Source organism: Vicia villosa, linkage group LG3 (genome assembly GCF_029867415.1).
Source record: "Vicia villosa cultivar HV-30 ecotype Madison, WI linkage group LG3, Vvil1.0, whole genome shotgun sequence".
Taxonomy (NCBI): Eukaryota; Viridiplantae; Streptophyta; class Magnoliopsida; order Fabales; family Fabaceae; genus Vicia; species Vicia villosa.
The window spans coordinates 9,469,071-9,488,938 of NC_081182.1; the positions used below are offsets into that span (position 1 = coordinate 9,469,071).

General features: G+C 35.5%; 1 protein-coding gene across 2 annotated transcripts; it reads right to left on the reverse strand.

Moving 5' to 3' along the window:
* Window positions 1-6,100: 6,100 nt before the first annotated feature.
* LOC131660250 (lysine-specific histone demethylase 1 homolog 3-like) lies at window positions 6,101-16,273 on the reverse strand. 2 transcript variants are annotated; one of them, XM_058929453.1, is made up of 9 exons: window positions 16,106-16,273; window positions 13,733-15,816; window positions 11,990-12,131; window positions 9,600-11,819; window positions 9,349-9,442; window positions 8,246-8,742; window positions 7,092-7,832; window positions 6,921-6,995; window positions 6,101-6,794 (listed from the first exon to the last, which is right to left on the reverse strand). In XM_058929453.1, the coding sequence occupies exons 2-9, from the start codon at window positions 15,745-15,747 to the stop codon at window positions 6,729-6,731; spliced, it is 5,850 nt and encodes a 1,949-aa protein (XP_058785436.1). In that variant the 5' UTR covers window positions 15,748-15,816; window positions 16,106-16,273; the 3' UTR covers window positions 6,101-6,728. The 2 variants fall into 2 exon arrangements, with proteins under 2 accessions (XP_058785436.1, XP_058785437.1); XM_058929454.1 differs by having other exon boundaries at window positions 8,246-8,730; window positions 13,733-16,273.
* Between the last annotated feature and the right edge of the window lie 3,595 nt (window positions 16,274-19,868).

Consider the following 19,868-nt stretch of genomic DNA (forward strand, 5'->3'; position numbering starts at 1 on the left):
GGTCTAGTAGGGTTATACGATAAAAGCTTGCACCAGTTAACATCCACGCTGTTGAAAAGATTCAAGTAAACCAACTTACAATTAAATTTACCTTTCAAATTCATGTCATTCCAAGTGTTTGAATTGGCATTGATAAAGTCCCTTTGTAGTAGAATGTTACGCATAATCCATGTGTTATCAACCTTTACCTTAGCAGCCAAGATGTCATTGTTTTTTATGTAATATGCATGAACCTATTTCACCCATAAACTATCTGACTTATCACAAATATTCCACATAAGCTTCAACATCATGCACTAGTTCCAAATGGTCAGATTAATGATCCCCAACCCACCTTTCTTAACAGGTTTACATACCTCAAACCACGCTACGGGGCTCTTTCTACTGACTGTATCTTTACTTATCCAAAAAAAGGAGTGGCAGATCGACTCATCTTCTTAATGATAGCCTAAGGGAGAGGAAAGAAAATCATACAATAATTAGCCACTGCAAACGATATACTCTTAATTAACTGGAGACGACCAGCATAACTCAAGAGCTTCGAAGACCAATGACTGATCCGATCAACACTTTTTTCAACAAGACCCAAATAATGAATGGATAACTTTTTGCAAGTGAGAGGGACACCTAGATATCTAAAGGGAAGGGAACCTTCAAGGAGGCCAGAAATTCTAAGGATGTTCATTCTAGTCACAGGATCTACTGAACCGAAATAGATCTTGCTTTTTGACGTATTGAGCTTCATCCCTGTTGATAAAGAGAATTTGTTGAAGGCCTCAAGCAAAAGCTCAACAGATATCACATCCCCTCTAGAAAAAAGTAAAATATCATCAGCAAAGATGAGATTAACCAGATGCAGCTTCTCACACTTTGAGTGGTGATTGAAATTCGGGTTAAGTTGCATTTGAACCATACAACGATGCATATATTCCATGACAATAGAAAAAAGGTAAAGGGAGATAGGATCCCCTTGCCTAATACCTCGATTGGCTTGCAAAATTTGAGAAATAGAACCATTCAACTTGAATCTGTAAGAAACAGTCGACAGTGCAACCATAACCCATTTGATAAATTTAGAGGGAATACCAATTTCATACATAATGGATTCAAGGCCTTGCCAATTAATCATATCATAAGCTTTCTGCATATCAATTTGAAACATGCACCTAGGGGGCCACCCGCTCTACCATAACCTTTAATCAACTATCAATTTTAACCTTGAAGGTTTTGAAGGGAAAAGTTAATACATTGCTCAATATAAAGAGGTTTAGCTTATGGTGAACATAAGAAATACAGGAACACAAGTTCTTACAATCAACATTTCCAAACACAAATGAAAATAAAATGTAAATCTAAGTATGACACTCAACTCCTTTCAATCTTTCATATGCAAGAGTCAAGTTTGGTCACGCTAGAAAGCTAAACATTTTTTCAATGGAGGAAGGAAGAAAGGATTTTGTTAACTTTTGGTTCAGTCTTCTTCTTCAGCGAGATATTTTTTCTAAGTGATTTTCTAATCTCTCAACTTCTGGACCTTCTTTCATTTTGTCCAAGAGGTCGTTTTATATCCTCTAGCTTTTAGGGTTTTTTGCCTTGTCATTGGATCACGGGCCTTGAGAATATTTATTATTTTGTCCCTAGGAAATTAGCATATTCCTTCTTCTAACCCTCGAGTTAGTATGTAATGCAACTCCAGCATGCAAGGGATAATACGTCATGTGGTAGGTCTGATGCACACACACACAAGCAGCGTGTGTAATTCAGTGTGCAACAACTTTTGAAAACTTTTGTTCTATAACGTTTGATCTTATTCTTCTAGTTTTCCTCACTTGTGCTCCATTCTACACATTTATGCCACATATGCCCTAATGCCAAGGATCTTCACTCCTTACAGCATCTTCTGGCCCTAAGGCCTGCTGGAAAATGAGATTGAATTGATGCATTTGTTCTGTTGAGTCAGAACTTATCATAGAGGAGTCCTACACAAGTGACAAACAAATAAAACTTACAAAAGATGGCACATATTACGCTCTAGAGAAAATGAACTAAAATAGTAAAATCTACTTGAATTATCTTAATAAAGCTTGCTAATCTAAATATAAAGTCAAGTAAGAAGGGTTTTAACCTCTCACAAATATCATTTATACCTACGATTTTTTACTGTCACTAAAAATTAGATGGGGCGTCGGTGTCATTTTAATAGACTTCTAATAGAGTTCGTGCATATTTTAAAATTAGAGGGGTCTCAATGTCATTTTAATAGACCTTAAGAAATGTGAGTATAATTCCCACTTTGATAAATACAAGGTGTTCATTAAATTCGTTAAATTGTAAATTTTAAAATTATTTCAGTCGTCTTTTCTTTTTGGGTACATATTACGATTTTTTAAATAACCATGTATTAAAAAAATACGCAAATAACCACGTTTCGGAGAAAATTACGCAAATAATCATGTTTCAAAAATTGCTAAAGTGGATCAACCATATGGAATGGCGCCTCCATTGTAACTTCTAGAGTAGGCGCCATGTGAGATGGCTCCTACGTGCATTTGTTTTGCACTAAGCCATCTCAGATGGCGCCTAAGTGCATTTCTTTTCTTTTTTTTATATTTTTTTAATTTTTTTTAATAAATGACAATTGAGAAATGAGACAACGATTTTCATTAAGATAAAATGATTACATCATAGGAATAAAGTTATATAGAATTTAATTGTCGTTCGAATTTTGAAAACGACTAGTGCGAGATCACCTAATTCGTTGTTGCACTCTAGGACATTCTTATTGTGGTTGGATCGAGGGCCCTGCAAAATCAATGCGTTCGGCATCTATGAAATCCTTCAGATCAAAATCTTCCGAAGTCCCGCTTGCAAATAATCGTTGACCCATGTTGTCAAAGTTTGGTCGCATCGGTGGGGGTGGGGTCTATGCGCACTCGATGGCATTGCTCATTTGAAAAAGTGAGGTAAGTAGGAATTGGATTTTGTGGAGTTTGGTACACATATATTTGTTGGCTGCTACGGTGTGATGGTTGGTTGTATGTTGGGTCGGTTGGGGAATATTGTTCATGTATGCCCATGTCTAGGCTAAGGTGAGATGATGAAGGGCCCGCATCGGGATGTCGAAAATATTGTCTTTGTTCTTGGTATTGTGGTTGTGTGTGGGGCATGTGGGTGTATTGGTTTTGATATTGGCTTTGGGGTTGGGTGCTCGTGGATCTCCGTCATCGTTGTGTTTGGTGTTGGTATTGTTGTTGGGTGGTGAACGGTTGTTGGTATTCTTGTTGGGTGGTGTATGGTTGTTGGTATTCTTGTTGTATTGTTGTTGGGTAGTGTACGGTGGTTGGTATTGTTGTTGTTGATTTGATGTCGATGCCTAACGTGTGTGTGGGTCGACCAAATACCTCGGCTCAGCCACAAACATTTTAGGGTTAGTAACTGAAATTTCATTTTTATCGCCAGTTTCAGGGGAGAGAAAAATACATAGCCATCTCTTGTGAAAATCTCATAGCCCATTATGACAAAAGTTAGGAGGAAACATGAAGATATAATGAGAAAGTGTGAAGAATGGTGGAGAAATGGGGTATTATTTATAGAAAACACATATACAAGGAGGAGCCATATCAGATGGCTCATCCTCCTAAAAAGTGAGTGGAGGCACCATATGACATGGCTTGGTTGTACTGTAGGTGTCATGTCAGATGGCGCCTAGGGCAAAGTTAAAGTGAATAAACCATGTCAAATGGCGCCTCAGTGCTAACAATTTTTGAAACATAGTTATTTGCGTAATTTTCTCCGAAACATAGTTATTTGCGTAATTCTTTTTAATACATGATTATTTTTATAAATTAATTACATATTACGGTCATCTTCTCATATAATAAGTGTTCATTTATATTTTATTAAATTGCATAAATTGAATTTAGTTAAATACTCTTATACCTTTTAGATATGTAGTCGGTGCAATTTCGTTTAGGGGTTGACACTTGACATGGCAAATTGCTGCCATCAAATGCTTACTGAATAAATCCTCATCACTTGATAAAAGTGACTGCTATTTTTTTATTTTTTTTTTTGATGTAGCCTCAATTCCTCATCACTTGATAAAAGTGACTTTGCTATATTTTAAATAAAAGTGACTTGCAATATTTTAAATTTCGTAGTATAATGTACTATTGGATACTTGATATGTTTCATATTTTTAGTTCTATATAACGGATTAAATTTAAGTGACTTTAGGAAATAAAAAGGTTTAGAATACTTGTTGGAAAAAAACAAGTAAAAGAAAAATAGTAATTAAAATGAAAAAAAAAATAATATAGGAAAAGATAGGGAGACTTTCCACCTGTATCTTTTAAAATTTCACTCATTAAAAATGAATAAATAAAAGATAGCATTTTCAAAATCTTTCATTCAGGTGTGAGGTGTTCCTACAACTATCAATCGAAAAACGAATTAACAGGATAAATATTTACTTGATTAGGCTAACTTTTGACCTAGATGAACTGATTTCAAAATTAAAATATTATATTAGATTAAAAAATTACAAATATTTAAAGAATTGAGGACACAACTTTTTAGAATATTTATATATATATATTTAGTTAGGCTGTGATAACATTTTTCTAATATAGTGAGACGACGAAAGTGTAACTCGCAATCGCATTACCATCTTAAAAGAACGTTCAAGTGGAAATAGCTCCACCAAAATTAAGTAATTGGTAAATAAAAGTTTTATTTGGACAGCCGTCATCAAGGGTGCCAATTGAATCGATTAAAACAAAATTCATTTTTATCAATTAAAGAATACATCAAATTCATGTCCACATAAAACATAAAAAAATGAGTTAATAGATTGGATTAAATCTATTCATTAATAGATATAATAAATAATTTTTTCTTATATTTTAAATTTATTAAATTATTTTTAAAAATACAAAAAAAATAAGTTTTTTCGGAAATCAAGAAAAATCAAAAAATTAAGTTTTACGAAAATAAATCAAGTTTTTTGAAAAATATAAAAAATCGAGTTTTTCGTAAATACAAAAAATAGAGTTAAAAAAGAAAAAAAACGAGTTTTTTCGAAAAAACAAAAGCTCGGATTTTTTGGAAAAACAAAAAATCGAGTTTTTTCGAAAAATACAAAAATCGAGCTTTTGAAAACACGAAAAATTATTTTATTTTTTAAAAAAAACCGAAAAATCGAGTTTTTGAAAGAAAAAAATCAAATTTTTTTACAAAATCAAAATTTTCAAAAATACAAAAGTCTGAGTTTTTCCATAAATACAAAAAATCAAACTTTTTCAAAAAAAAAAATCAATTTTTTTGAAAATATGAAAAATCGATTTTCCAAAAAAACCATTAGCTATGTTTTGTGTGTATTTGATTATGCCGTAAAAAATATGATTTTAAATGAATTGATTTTATAAAATTTATTTAGTGAGTTAAAGGAAAGTGGTTTAAATTCGAATAAACTTATGTAAAAGTGTGTTGATTAGTAAATTTTAATATAAAAGTTACTTTAAAATATAATCAATTTTGGAGGCAAAATTAATTTTATTTTAGAAGAATCAAACACTTCAAAAATTATTTCAAGATCAATTCTTCATCTCTAGAATTGCTATTGGTTTTCAAAAAGCTAAACCAAAAATGCACATGGTTGAGTAAAAATAATTGCTTTTGAGGACAAGAACATACTCACCCCCATAAAGATACCAGTGGAATTTAATTTCCCAGGTAGCACCATTTTTTCAGTCCAAGATCACATTTGATTGGTACTGAACACAGTCTGCAAAATAAACAAAAGCATGAGGACCTGAAAATTAGTTGTGAAGGTAAGAGCTGCAATAAATTTCAAATCACATGTAAAGGACCAGAGGAGAGAATTCTTCTATTACATCCCTCCCATCTGCGATTGACACGATCTTTCCCAGTCTACCAGCAAACGACATAAGCATAATCAAAAAGAGAATGTTAGATTTTACACAGCGCAATTCAAAAGGCATAGGCCATCTCATGAGGCGACGAATTCTACTATTCTAGATTTTTCGTAGCATATTTGACATACAACATAAGAACACGCACAAAACAAATGTCACGGAAATAAGCTAAAAAATACAATGGTTAATCAAAGATTTCATAGAGCTAGCATAACTTTTTCCCCATTCTGGAGAATGAAATAAAGTTAGTAATTCATTTTGGACTCAAAATCTGAACAATATCTTGTTCCAACAGCCCACACTGAAATGGATATGTATACTTGTCAGCGCTAAAACAATCCTAAGCTGTACAAATAGAAGGAATTCATAAGGTTAAGTCATGTCTTTGTCCATGAAAAACAAAACCCTTCTATAAAAATGGGGTTTTCAACCTTTAGGGGCACAGTATTGACAAAAGGTGAAGATGAAAAGATGGGATTAATGGAGTCTATTGTCATATACAAAGTTCCAGAAGCTTGGCACCCAAAGGATTCAACTAGTGTTTGCATTGAGCTTTAACTTTAAATAGTAAAGCACGTGTGCAGAGTACGCTGGTATTCTGTTGAGCTGCAAGAGTGCTGAGAGAAAGTTGCATTTCACTTCATTTGAGCTGTGAACAAAATAGACTATCTATTTCTCTACATTGGAAGATTGAAGTGCTCAAGTGAGAGCAAGCATGTGGCCATCAAAACTGAGAGCTGAGACAGCAAAAAGAAACAGATTCTGAAACCCTTCAACAGAAATGCAAGAACTTTAAGATTTCACATCTGGTTTCATTTCCATGTGTCTCTCGATCAATTTGTCCACAAAAGGTCGAATCTGCATGTGTTAAGCATCCAGCCCAAACTCAGTGACGATTGAAAGAATTGATGGTTAAAAGCAAGCAGATAATCATTCCAAAATTAGGATTATTGCACAAATTTACAATAACTAATGCCAAAGTACCTTATTCTTCCGCTTGAAATCTAGAAACTCGCGAACAGTCATGGCTTTATCCGCATCTGTGGATTGCTCCATGACCTGAAATTCAATCCCAGTAACATAAGAAATGGACAAAAGTGTTGACAAAGGTATACTCTAGAAAGGAGAAGTAAAGAATTGACGGGAAAAAATCACCTTGGCTATACTTTTCTTCATTATAGCCTTGTATGCATCCCTATCTAGTTTCTTTGCCTTATAAAGAGGCATAAGTAAAGATGCAACATAATCCGCAACCGCCTGTTTGATACAATCTGCTCCTCGAGAATGACTTTTTGAATCATGAGAATGACTTTTTGAATTCTCCTTATTCACAGTAACCTGTGAAATTGAGCTGTCATTTGCCACTCCATCATGCTTCCAGCTGGGTAACCTTGAACAGGCATTTGAATCCTCTTCATGTTTCAAATGTATGGCTGGATTAGAAAAATCAGAACCCGCTGCCGCTGCTTGAGATTGCCACCTCTCTATGGCATGGTAATCTTTTACTCCCTCACCATTAGCCGAGTCAATCCAAGCTTTGGTGTATAAACTACTGTCCACGGCAACACTTTCTCCCGAGTGCTCTCTGAAATTCAAATGGCTTGCGATCTCAGTTGAATGACTCCGCTGTGACAGGTTATCAGCTGACATTCTGGAATTATCAAGGTTAACACAAGCAGCAGAGAAATCAACAGACCAGTCCCTAACTCTGCAATTTCTAGAATCAATCTCTGAAATACAATCTTGCTTTCCCGACAAGATACCACCAGACCGTTTTTTCCTAATATCATTCTCACCATTTTGTGAATATTGCTCCCGACTCTTAAATTTGTGGAATGAGGGTATCTTCGGAAGCTGGAGTTGCGTATTGCTCCTAACTTCAGCAGAAGTATATGCCTGCAATGAACAAAAACTACTGAATCTTTTGTGGAAACATGCAACCTGTCAAGAGACAGTTAATGATCTTTGGATTCTTAATCAGTAATCGTGCATTATAATGCATGGATACTAGTACTATTTGATATACACAAATTTGATCTTTTAAAAACTACAAGAAAAACTGACAAATAACAATACAACAATTTATGTGTGAATTGTGCATTCTCTATAGTGTAAACTTGTTTCTGCTGTAAACATACTCTACCATCAATAGAAGTCAGTTTCTATAATTAAATTGTAATTTGGTACCTGTTTCTAACACGCATACAGTATTTTAGCACATGTTTATAGAAGTATTAATTGATTTCAAGAAGCGCAATAAACATACCAACAGATTATTAGATTAGTATCAAAGCTTCAGAGAAACAAACCTCAGCCGCGGCAAGTGCTTTGGCACGAGCAGCTTCTGCAGCAGCAATAGCAGTTTTTTCTTCCTCGGACATAGCACAGTGGGTATCCTTCATCTCAGTGTCTATTGTTCCTGTCGAACCTTGGGATTTGGAAGAACTGATATCACGCCTTAAGTCATTTGCCGCTTGCTGATTCCCTTGCTTGCCATGTGATTTCTTCATTTGTACAATGGAAGCTGAATTAATTGCAGGAGTTAATATGCTCCCTTTATCCTCAAAAGTACTATGATGCATACTCAGAGGTGGTTTTCCTGATGCTGGGTCGTTAATTGATTTTCTCTTCGATATATCTCCAGCATTTGCCTGCCTTGACAGCTTTCGTCCTCCACTAGATGCCTTTTCCTTGCGGAAGACTTCAAGCCATACGCTAACCAACTGGCTTGCTATAGCACGAATATCACGGCTAGTATGTACACAAACTTTTTCCTTTACTGTTTTTCCAATGCCTACACCAATAACTGAAAAAGTTAAGCCAAAAAAGTGAGGAAACTGTGGATAACATATTAAAAAGCCATTTGGAAGAGGGGTATATCTAGTGAGAAAGGGGCTTCTTATGTGAGAGTGAGGAACAATTATTAACCTTTAGATCAAAATAGATGGTTTAGATTAAAACACTCATTTTAATTAACACATGTGTCGCATAAAAAACTCTTTCACATAAGAGCTCATTTGGAATTATCTTATGATAGATAGTAATTGTGATTTGTGAAGTGTTTAGAATGTCTTAAAGATTATTTCCCAAAATACCCATTAGCTGTTTTCAACCTATTTTCACAAGTTTTCAACTCAGGATTAATCCTCATTCCCTCTTCGAATATATAAATAGTTTATACATAAGCCTTGATATAATAAGCGCTTACAGAATAAGTGCTTCATTGAGTAATTCACCCAACTCTTCCTTAACATATAACCCCATCAGGACAGAATACTCTACCGAAACATAAACATATATATCACTAGATAAGAAAGACACCAACAAAGTTGATGTCAAACTAAAATTATTTTTTGAAACATAATACACATTTTCATGCATAACACATCACCAAAACAATAAACATAGATACCTGATGAGCGCACAGCAAGTAAATCAGTCGAAACAAGCACAAGAAGACGCACACAGTGCCGCAAGAGTTGGGTGCCATCCTTCCCCATTGAGTCCTGTTTAAAAACATTAACCATGAAATACAAATATACAATTTAAGAAAGTATCTCACCAAAGATAAAGATGTTTTACTTTTTCATGGCAAAGGGGGCAGGCACTATAAATAAAATTTGAACAAATTTGAAAATAATACATCCAATGAGACAGTAGTACCAGTATCCATGAATTGAGAATGCTTAGCCCCCTTTTACTCCCAGCAAAGGACTTCAAGTTTTCAACAGGAAGACGTAGCAACTGTTTGGCAACATGCAAGCGCCCAGCATTGGTTTTTGCATTTAGGAACAAGTCCCTTAGTAAAGTTTCCCGGCTTAAGAGTCGAGCACCGTCCAAAGACTTCTTGTACAATATGTTAGAAAGCTGTGCTGCATCAAGTCTCTTTACAATGTCCCTAACTTCTTCTCTTTCAGTATCTGACTGTTTCAGTGCAGCCTCCACCGCCTCCACCTCTGCCGTATAATCATTTCCAGTGCTAAATAAGTCAATTAAGCGCACAGCCTCTCGGAGTCCACTCATCATTGCACCACCAACTGTATCCGGGTGCTCTTTGCAGGTTGCTTCACCAGCAAAAAACAGACAGTTATCAACTGGCCTCCCTAATATATCATAGTCTTCTCCCGATGCTCCAATAGCAACATAAGAGTAAGCACCATAGCTAAACGGATCCCTACCCCAATCAGTCACAACATATGCAACAGGATCAGGTACTGAAGCCTCCCCAAAAAGTTTTCGAAGAACCGTTAACGCATGGTTGGCGTGATCGGAAGAGCTTAAATTCTGACCATCTATGGCTGCTTTCCCAACCACTAATGCTATGAGGACCGGAGCCCCCACTGTCTTCCTGACATTCCAGAACATAAAGCAGTGGCCTCTTCTGCTTGTCTCCTCAGCTGTTGCTCCAAAGTAGTCAACAGCATCATCCCAAAACACACTTGGAAATTCCAAGACCACTTTATTGAGAACTCCAAATCCAAGACGCTCAATGGAAGAATATTTCCACGGGGGTAAAGGTGGAGAGAATTTTATAGTTTCAGCCTTCAAGCAGCCCAATGGAACAGTAATCAGAACAGCATCTCCAAAGAACTCATTGCCATTTGATGTAGAAACTTTGACTTTATTACCCGGGCCTGATTCTGTGCTTCCATAAGACACATTTGTTACAGCATGGTTCAAATGGATGTCAAGCCCTTCTCCTAAAGATTCGACAACAGTGCTGTAACCCCCTTTAATCATACAGTGAGCTCCTCCAAATCCTCCATACACATCGTCTTGATTCCAGTAGGGAAGAGAAACCTCCTTCAGCAGAGCAGCGCATCCATACTCCAAGTTAGCAAAGTGCCAATCCATAACCCTTCTTTCGAGGGGACTCAAGATCTCTTCCATTTCTCTGCCATGAATTATACCTCTTTTCGAACCAAATGAACCATCTGCGTAACTATTTTGTCTGTTATTTCTTCGAGAGCGTTCTAAACGGCGCCTCTTGAGGGCATATTCTAAACCATCTTCAAGGGACATTCGCATGGCCTGGTCACCCTTCTGGGCAACAAGCAATACCATGTCATCAAGAAGACTATTGTATTCAGCTTCCAGTGCTTCATCCATATCTACAGGAACTTTTTGTCCCATCGCTATGTCATATAGAGGACAGTCACTGTTTAGCACGGTCAACTCAAGACCCAACTGAGCACAAACCAATGCAGAAGGATCTGGTCTTCTCTCAGTAGCCACATCAGCCTCAACACCAGTGATTATACTAGCACCAAGATCCACAGGGACAGAAAGAGATGAGCGGTCTGTAAATACTCGACCCCCTATCCTACTCCTTGCCTCAAGTACAGTTACAGGAAATCCCAGACGTTGCAAGTGGCGAGCAGCAGTTAGACCAGCAGGACCGGCTCCAATGACAATCACTCTCTTTCTAACCTCTGAATCAGGATTCACAATATCACCTATTTGATCACCCAAGACAGATTTAACACAGGTAGACTCATTGCTTTGCTCAGAACTGTTAGCATTCCCGTGTATAATTTCACTGAATCCATCCTGAATCCCACCTTTTTCCTGGCAATCATCACTCTTTCTTACTTCATGCTGCGTCATGTTTGATATATCCAGTGTCACCACATTAGCATTCCTCCTGTCTTCTGTAGCATCAGTTGCCGGGTCTTTATTACCAACTATAAGACCGCACTTAACTTCTACAAAAGCATCTGATTTTTTAGCCTGACCAACAATAAAGGAGACTCCATCTTCAGAGTCAGCAACAGAAGCATTATAACTTTCTTCATATCCTTTTTCTCCTACAAGTGTATAAGTATGCCTTGCACTATTTTCAGCATTGTCTTTTAGAGAAGCAATTCCAACATTTATATAACCCTGGGAAAAAAATGATAGAGTTCCGGTGATATCAATATTGACACAGTATGTTTTTGCCCAAAAAGAAAGCTATTGTGTGTTAATAATGACAAAAAAACTGGAAAAGTATACATTTAAATGAGCAAATAAAATGACAATCCATAGCTGAATAACATGAGGAACAGACTTACACATTGATCAAGAAATGTGTAGATATCCCTAATAAGAGAAGAGCGGGGAGGTTCATCCTCAGAAGGAGTATTATGAACCCCACAGTCAGCAAGAAGCAAAATACGAGTGATATCACAGCCCCAAAGAGCTAGGATCTGATTTCTGCAGTATATAAATTAAAAGATGAAGAATTTGTTTTTTTGAATAAAAACAAAGAAGTATAATTTATAAGAAAAGGCTTTCCTTTTTTTAGCAAAACATATCTGTTAAAAATAAACATAAGCCTGAAGCTGAATCCAGTATATCCTAGCTTAAGAAACATATGTATTTCACAGCAAAGCTAAGCCGTTTCTAAAGATGCTCACGTGAATCTTTTAAGATTCATTATTTAAAAGAATTTTGCTTGAGTGCAAGAAGCAAAAAGAAACTAAAAATTAAATCCCGTCAAATAAAAGAATAAATCAACACTAAAAGCTAATCAAGCAAAAAATAGCAACGATGATACTGTGCAACAAGCAATGTGATAAAATAGCAACCGTAACGAAGTTCTGAATAGAAATAAGAAACAATAAGTAAGGATAGCAGCCCATGAACTTGAATAGAGTGAACATGACAGACAGCCCTCACAGCAATACATCCTTAAAATGTGAAAGTAAAAAGATAGCAATAAAGAAACTTTTTCAAAAATAAAAAAACAACAAAGGAGAGAAAGAGAGATGCTATTTGCAATTTAATGAACGCAACAGGTAAGGAACTCATAATCATACCATATAAATATACAATTGATCATCAATTAAAATCAGTCAAAAAAGGACTAAAATATTCAGTAGAAATTTAAGAAAAGTGACCATCTCTTAAATCTTTCAATTTCTAGGCAAATATAGGAGGAAGAGCCTGGGCCCTTGCCCTCCACAGCAATGAATCATCAGAGAATATAAAATTCAGAAACACACAATGGCCAAATAGTGAAAAGGATTTGAATCAACAAACAGGCTTCATTTTATAACTGCTAACTTCCTATCCTTTTTCCCTCTTATTTATTTCCACAAACACAAAAACAAGGCGGTAACTTCCCAATCATAAAAGTGAATCTCTAAGAGGCCAGTTACAGAAGAAAAAGGAATAAGTGCATTGTTAATTCGATTCACTGTCACAGTTGAAAATAGTAGAGTAGAGAAAAATACAAATTATACAATTTGTTTTTCTTATTGAAAAAGGAGTAATTACTAATGACATGTTCACTAGAAAATAGTCCATTTGTAGCAAATCATATGCTAAGAATAAACAAATAAACTTGATATGAAAGCCTAAAAAGAAATACCAGAACATCTACTAGTGTACCATAGTGATTGGCCATATATTGTTTTGTAGCCTGTTGAAGAACATTTACCTATTTATTTGAGATTGCATTGTATTTGTAGGCCATAAATTGGGAGAAATTGAACCTACTCCAAACTTACAAAAGCATACCAAAAATGATAATAGATCCTATCATTACTGTTAATTTCAATGTGCACTCAACAGTTTAATATCTTTATTTCATGTTTAAGCAACCTAAACAAATAACACATTCAATCAACATTTTGAAAGGATGTAAAACCAAAATACACAGTGAATCATGTGAGCATTTGAAGCACAAGACACAGAGAAAACCAAAATACTGATACTGATGGAAGTAATCTTTCTATTGCAGCGCAATTTTTCCGAACACTAAGAATGGTGTAAGCAAATGCAAAGACTTGTTTGAAAATTTTAGTACTGACCTGCAATCTAAATATTCCTGGAGACCTCCTTTACGCTTTAAGATTTCCTTAAATCTTATTTTCTCAACTGGACCAGCTTCATGGGCTTTCAATCCGGCAGATACTGCTACTGCATCACTTTCAGACTCTTCAACAACATTCAAAGAACGTTCAAGCTTCCCTCTTGGTTTAAGAATGCGCTCACCATCAACAACACCTTGGCTTTCAAGAAAAGCTTGGTCGTTTATTAAAACCTCCCAATCAACATCCCCTTCATACGCCATGTCTCCATGCCGGCGCTTTTTTGTCTTGCGGCGAATAACAGCCGATGTCCTATCATCAAAGTTGGCTACCTCAGACGCAGAGGCATCATTTTCTGCAGAATTCTCATTCTCTTCTGGAATTGTACCCGGAGGGGAGGCACCTTCAGAGCATCTCTTGGCATAGAAACAATCACCACTTGCAAGAGAAATATTTTTAAATGTATTCTTGGAAGGTTGAGTCGGATCTAATACCGAACTGCATTTTGGAACATAGGCATCAGAGTCCTTTGGAATATTGAGTGTTTCTGAAGGTATCTCTGGGTGATTCGGCTGAACAGCCAATTCAGATTTATTTGTTTCATTGGACACTGAAGGATGTAAACAACCACCGGAAAAAGCAGAATCCTTTTTCAGCAAATCACCTGAAACAAAACCTTGCACTTCATCCTTTGTATCTATAGTAATCTGATCACCACAACTTCTGCCAGAGACAAACTTAGTTTCAGAATACACACCAGCATCTAATTCTGGTTGGCATCCAAAGAACGACATAACTCCATGTCTTGAGGATCCCTTTAATAATTTTTCAGAAACCTGATGATTATTTTCACACAGCATATTCTCGGATGATCTAGCCAGCGGCTCGTAGTCACAAGGGGAGAACTTTTCTCTGTCTTTGGAAGTAAAATCACTGCATTTTGAAGGAATATTACACAATTCTACTTGGTCGTCAGTCAATTTTTTCTTGAGCTCGGTCTCAATAATTAGAGACACCCTTTCCCCCATTTTAGGAAGAGAAATTGTGTCGGTGATTTCTTCAACGTCATGCAATATAACAGAGCACTTCTTTAAACCATCATTGATAATCAATTCTTGTAGTTCGGTCTTTTGGTCAGAAGGAGAACAAATGTCTTCAGATTGTACACAAGACAATGGCTGGCTATCTCCATAGCAGACGTTGGCTGGAAAACGGGGATCAGCTAATGGCCTGTCAGGAATGTTTGAATCGTGAATACCATCAGCAGTTTTGCTGGCACTTCTGGAGTCAGGGCTCAACCTGTCGTTCAACTTCTGGCCCCCACTGCCACATTTCTGCTCTGAACTGACAGCGGTACAAGACTTGCTAACAAAATTCGATTGTGGTGTTCGTGACATTTCCGGCAAAGAATCTCCCATTGTTTCATCAGAAGTATGTTGCAGACCAGCATTAAGCAAAAAACAAACCCCTTTTTCATCTTTTGGAGTATTTCTAGCCTCCTGTGCAACCAAATCACCATCAGACATGTTACCATCCTCGACTCCCTTCAGTGCCAAATCCACATAAGGTCCCTCTACTTTCATATCCATATCCAGATCAGAACCATTATCCCCACCACCCCTCCCCTCACATACACTGTCATTATTCAACAAAGATCTTTCATCCAAACCTTCATACTGGCAAGAAACATTCAAAGTAGACACATTCCCTCCTGCATCTCTAGAACCCCGTTCTCTCTTAGGACCCTTCAATCTCTTCCTAAAACATGCTAGGGTATCCTCCATACCTCCCAAATCCTTTCGTTCTACATCAACAAGCCCCCCAATGGAGTCAGCATTCTCGCCTCCTCCATTACCACCCGCCTCCTCCTCCTCCGGTGCCAAGCAAACCTTCTTATTCACACCGCCCGGCTTCCTTAGTTTAAATATCAGCTCATTATCATCAGAATCAATACCATCCTCCATCTCTTTAGCCCTCTTATTATTACTCCCACAAATCATATCTTCACCATCCATATTTTCAACACAACCCTAGCTTTCCAACAAAACCTCAATCCCTACTTCAATTTCCCAATGCAAAAACACCTAATGCAAACCATAACTTCATAATAAAGTTAAAAACCAAGCCTCAACCTCAATCCTAATCCGAACATGAACATCAATAGACAAATAATCAACAAACTTAAACCTAATCCAACAATCTCAACGCAAATCACAGCACAAATACTCCCAAACACAAACAAAAATTCCAATAATCTTAATAAAACGTTGCTGTTACAATCAATCAGTGAATGGAACAACAAGAGTGAAGTACATGTAGTGAGTGAAATTGGTTGATGAATGTTGAAGGCAAAACCGATAGGAAGAGACTTACACAGCAGAATACACAGTGTGTTGCAGCAGTGAGTAGATAGAGAGAGTTTGACGGAGGTGGAGTGTTCCTCGGCAATGGTGAGACTGATGATGATTTGTAGAGGGTGTTTGGGGGAAGAACCGTTTCTCTTATAAATTGTGCCCACCAAGGACTTGTTTGGCTGAGGGAAAATAATAGTAAAATCAAATTATCAATATTAATCACTTTTCACTTTCAATCTACTACATTAGTATCCTCATTTGATTTTATTTTTGATTGATACTAGTGTATATTTACTTGATGGGACAAGATCTAGCCTTGGAAATAAATAAATTGATTTTTAAAAAATCAAATCTATAAAAAAATTAAATTTTAAAATTTTGATTTTTAATGGATGATGGAAGATCTTAGTGATACAATTCTAACTTTTGATTTTAGTAGTTTTATTAGCAAGACAATGACCGACTTTATAAAGTCTAACATGTTTTAACTTCTTTTTTTTAATAAAATTTAAGTTTAACATCACCGCAGGACAAAAAATAATTTTTAGATGTTTATGAGTGATGCATGTTCAAAAATTTTAAATTGTGTAATTTGTTGTTAGATATAACATTCAACTTTCACCTTAATATTAGAAATACTTCTCATTTTTCTAAACTTACATTTTATATATTTTATCTTACTTCTACTTAGATAAAAATCATGCACTTCTAAGACTCGTCCTCAAATTTCCAACCTCTTATTTAAATTCTCCCTCAATTCTTTAAGCCTATTGATGTCATCTGCAATGAACTTATATTTCAATTCTAACTCTTGAATATTTTTTTGTAAGTACATCCAAGTCTAAATTAAAAATGTAAAAGGCTTCGGGTTGATCCTTCGTGCAACCAAGAGTTATCGAAAAATCATATGTCTCTTCGCCCAGTGTCCTCCCACTAATCAAGACCACCTCATACATATCATGAATAGCTCGAATATAGTCAATCTTAACCCTTTTTTATTCATGAATTCTCTTAAGACCTTTATAGGCACTCTATCATACGCCTTTTTCGAGTCAATGAAAATTAAGTGCAAGTCTTGTTGATCAATCTAACTTGCTTAATTACTCGTTGTAGTAGATAAATCGCTTCCATGGTCGACCTCCCAGACATAAAATTAAATTGATTACCAGTAATTTAAGTCTCTTCATTTAGTCCTAGTTCGATCATTATTACACATAACTTCATATGATGACTCATAAATTTAATCTATTTATAATTTGCACAAATTTACTTATTCCCCTTGTTTTTATAGATCAAAATTAAAGTGTTTATTCTCTATCCATCCAACATTTATTTTGTCCTTATTATTTGTTAAAAAGTTTAGTGAACCACTTAATACATCTATCTCGAAGACTTTTCCACACTTTAATAGGTGTATGTTGTCCAACTCAACTACCTTATTATTACTCTTCATTTTTAATGCCTATTTTACCTCGTGTTTTTTAATCTGCCAATAATTAAAATAGTTTTGATCCTCTTGTTTAATGTCTAGCATGTCAGAGTCTGGTGAGATCTAATATTCTTCATTAAATAAATTGTAGAAACACCTCCACATCTATACTTTATATCTTTTTCTTGAACCAAAACTTTGTCTTCTTCATCCTTAACACACTTCACTTAATTCAAGTATTTTGTCTTTCCTTCTTTTCCTTTAGCAAACTTATATATTGATTTTTATTACTTCTTAATACCCAATGTTTGTTATAATATGTCAAAAGCTTCGATTCTTGTTTCTCTCACCACCTTTATAGTTTTTTTTTGTTTTTTTTATAATTTTCACAAGTTTCGACATCTTTACACTTGGATAAATCTTTAAAACATTTTTTTTAACTCTAACTTTACTCTGAACATTTTGTGCTCCACCACCACGAGTCCTTACTCCTAGGTCCAAAATCTATCTATTCTTCCAATGTCTTTTTTGTGGTTACTTCAAACTTCCTTTAAAGATCTTGTGCTGGAAAATATTTTTTTTTCCACCCTTCAATATATGGAGCCTCATGGTGGCTTTTTATATTCACTCTTTTTATTTACTCTTACATTCACAACCAATATTCTATGTTAGACAGTCAAATTTTCTCTTGATATAACCTTATAGTTCAAGCAAAATTCTAATATGAATTCTTAAAAAGAAATAAATATGTCAGAGAATATGTAACCACACTCCTGAATGTGATAGGATAATCATATTGTTTCATAAATAAGGTATTAGTTATTGTAAGACCAAAAGCCGGAGAAAATCTAAAATGGATTCACCTTTCATATTTACCTCTCCTAAGGTAATACCCTTTATGCACTCTCTCATATCCTCACAATACACTTCCTCACTCCATTTATTGATCTAATTTATCAAAGTCCCAAATATTAAATCATAAGTTATCTAATCATTTTGCCTTTTCATACATCCACTTAGTTTCTTATAGGGACTTATAATCGATCTTCCTATAGACTAATTCATACCACACAAAAAATTAATCTAGATATTAAAGGTTTGCAGTCATCATATGATGCATTATATGGTGAAGACTTTGTCCCACTAACTGGTTGTTCTGCCATAGAGGGTTATTTTTATTAGCACAACCTCCATTTTTTCATTGCTTCAACTTGGTTTACTCACGTGGTAGTTCAACTTTCTAATATTTTCTAATTGCATTGAAACATCTTCAAGAAGGTACATTTCGTCGATGCCTTGCACTGAGAGAAATCATCTAGTTTGGATTTCATCATTAAGTAGGAAATAGAGCAAAAAATTTGGAGAATGGTTCTTATAGAGAGAGAAAAATTGATCCAATAAGACATTTTTTTCTTCAAGTGATGTTGTTGATGACGATGAATCTACTAAAAATATTTGGTGTGGTTTCCTTTGTAATATACTTAGTGGAGGGGTGTATCTACCATCACTCTGAAGATTAAGTTGTAACAATAATAAGTGTGAGATTTAGGGTTTTATAATAGTGTGTACATGTATTTGAGTCCTTCTTTGGACTTTATAGTTATTGTTTTAGGCCTAGAGGCCTTAGAACCTTCTTTGGGACATGTTTCTCAAGGAGGAAGATGTCTTGATATCCTATGGTTGTTAGAAGACCATCCAATTAGGATCCTCTTTGGCTATAAAATGTGTCCATATCATAGTCAACCTTGCCTCCAGAGACCCGTGTAATCCAATTTTACATGGATTATGCATGGGTTTTGTGAGAATTAGATTGAACTCTATTATGTCGAATGGTAGTTTATGGTTCGACAGGATTTATGCATGCCGTCAAAGTATGTTCACATGTTGGTGTCGAAGACCTACATACTATAGTCGAAGTGTGTTCTAGTATGTGGGTGTCGAAATTCCAGGAATGTTAGTATTTTGATGTGGGCCTTTTTGTAATGTTCAATTGTGTTAAGTTAGCTTGTAATGGGTATTTGTGTAAAAGACCATTAGTTTAGTATGTTAGGTTTATTATAAATAGCATATTATTTTTTCACCGTTGCATACTGCAAATCCTAATTTAGGGTGAGAGGATTATTTGTTATACTTATAACACTTGTAATCTTGATTTAAAGAGAAAGTAAAGAATAACAGTTATAACCAATTCCTTGTTGTTATTCTTGCTTCCCATTGGGTTCCATATTATACATTGTTTATGGCATCATTTTTCACAACAAAGTGGTGCGGTGAGCATGGAGAAGATGTCTTCAACAAAGTATGAGATTTAAAATTTCATCGAAGTGGATGATTTCGGTTTGTGGCACTTAAA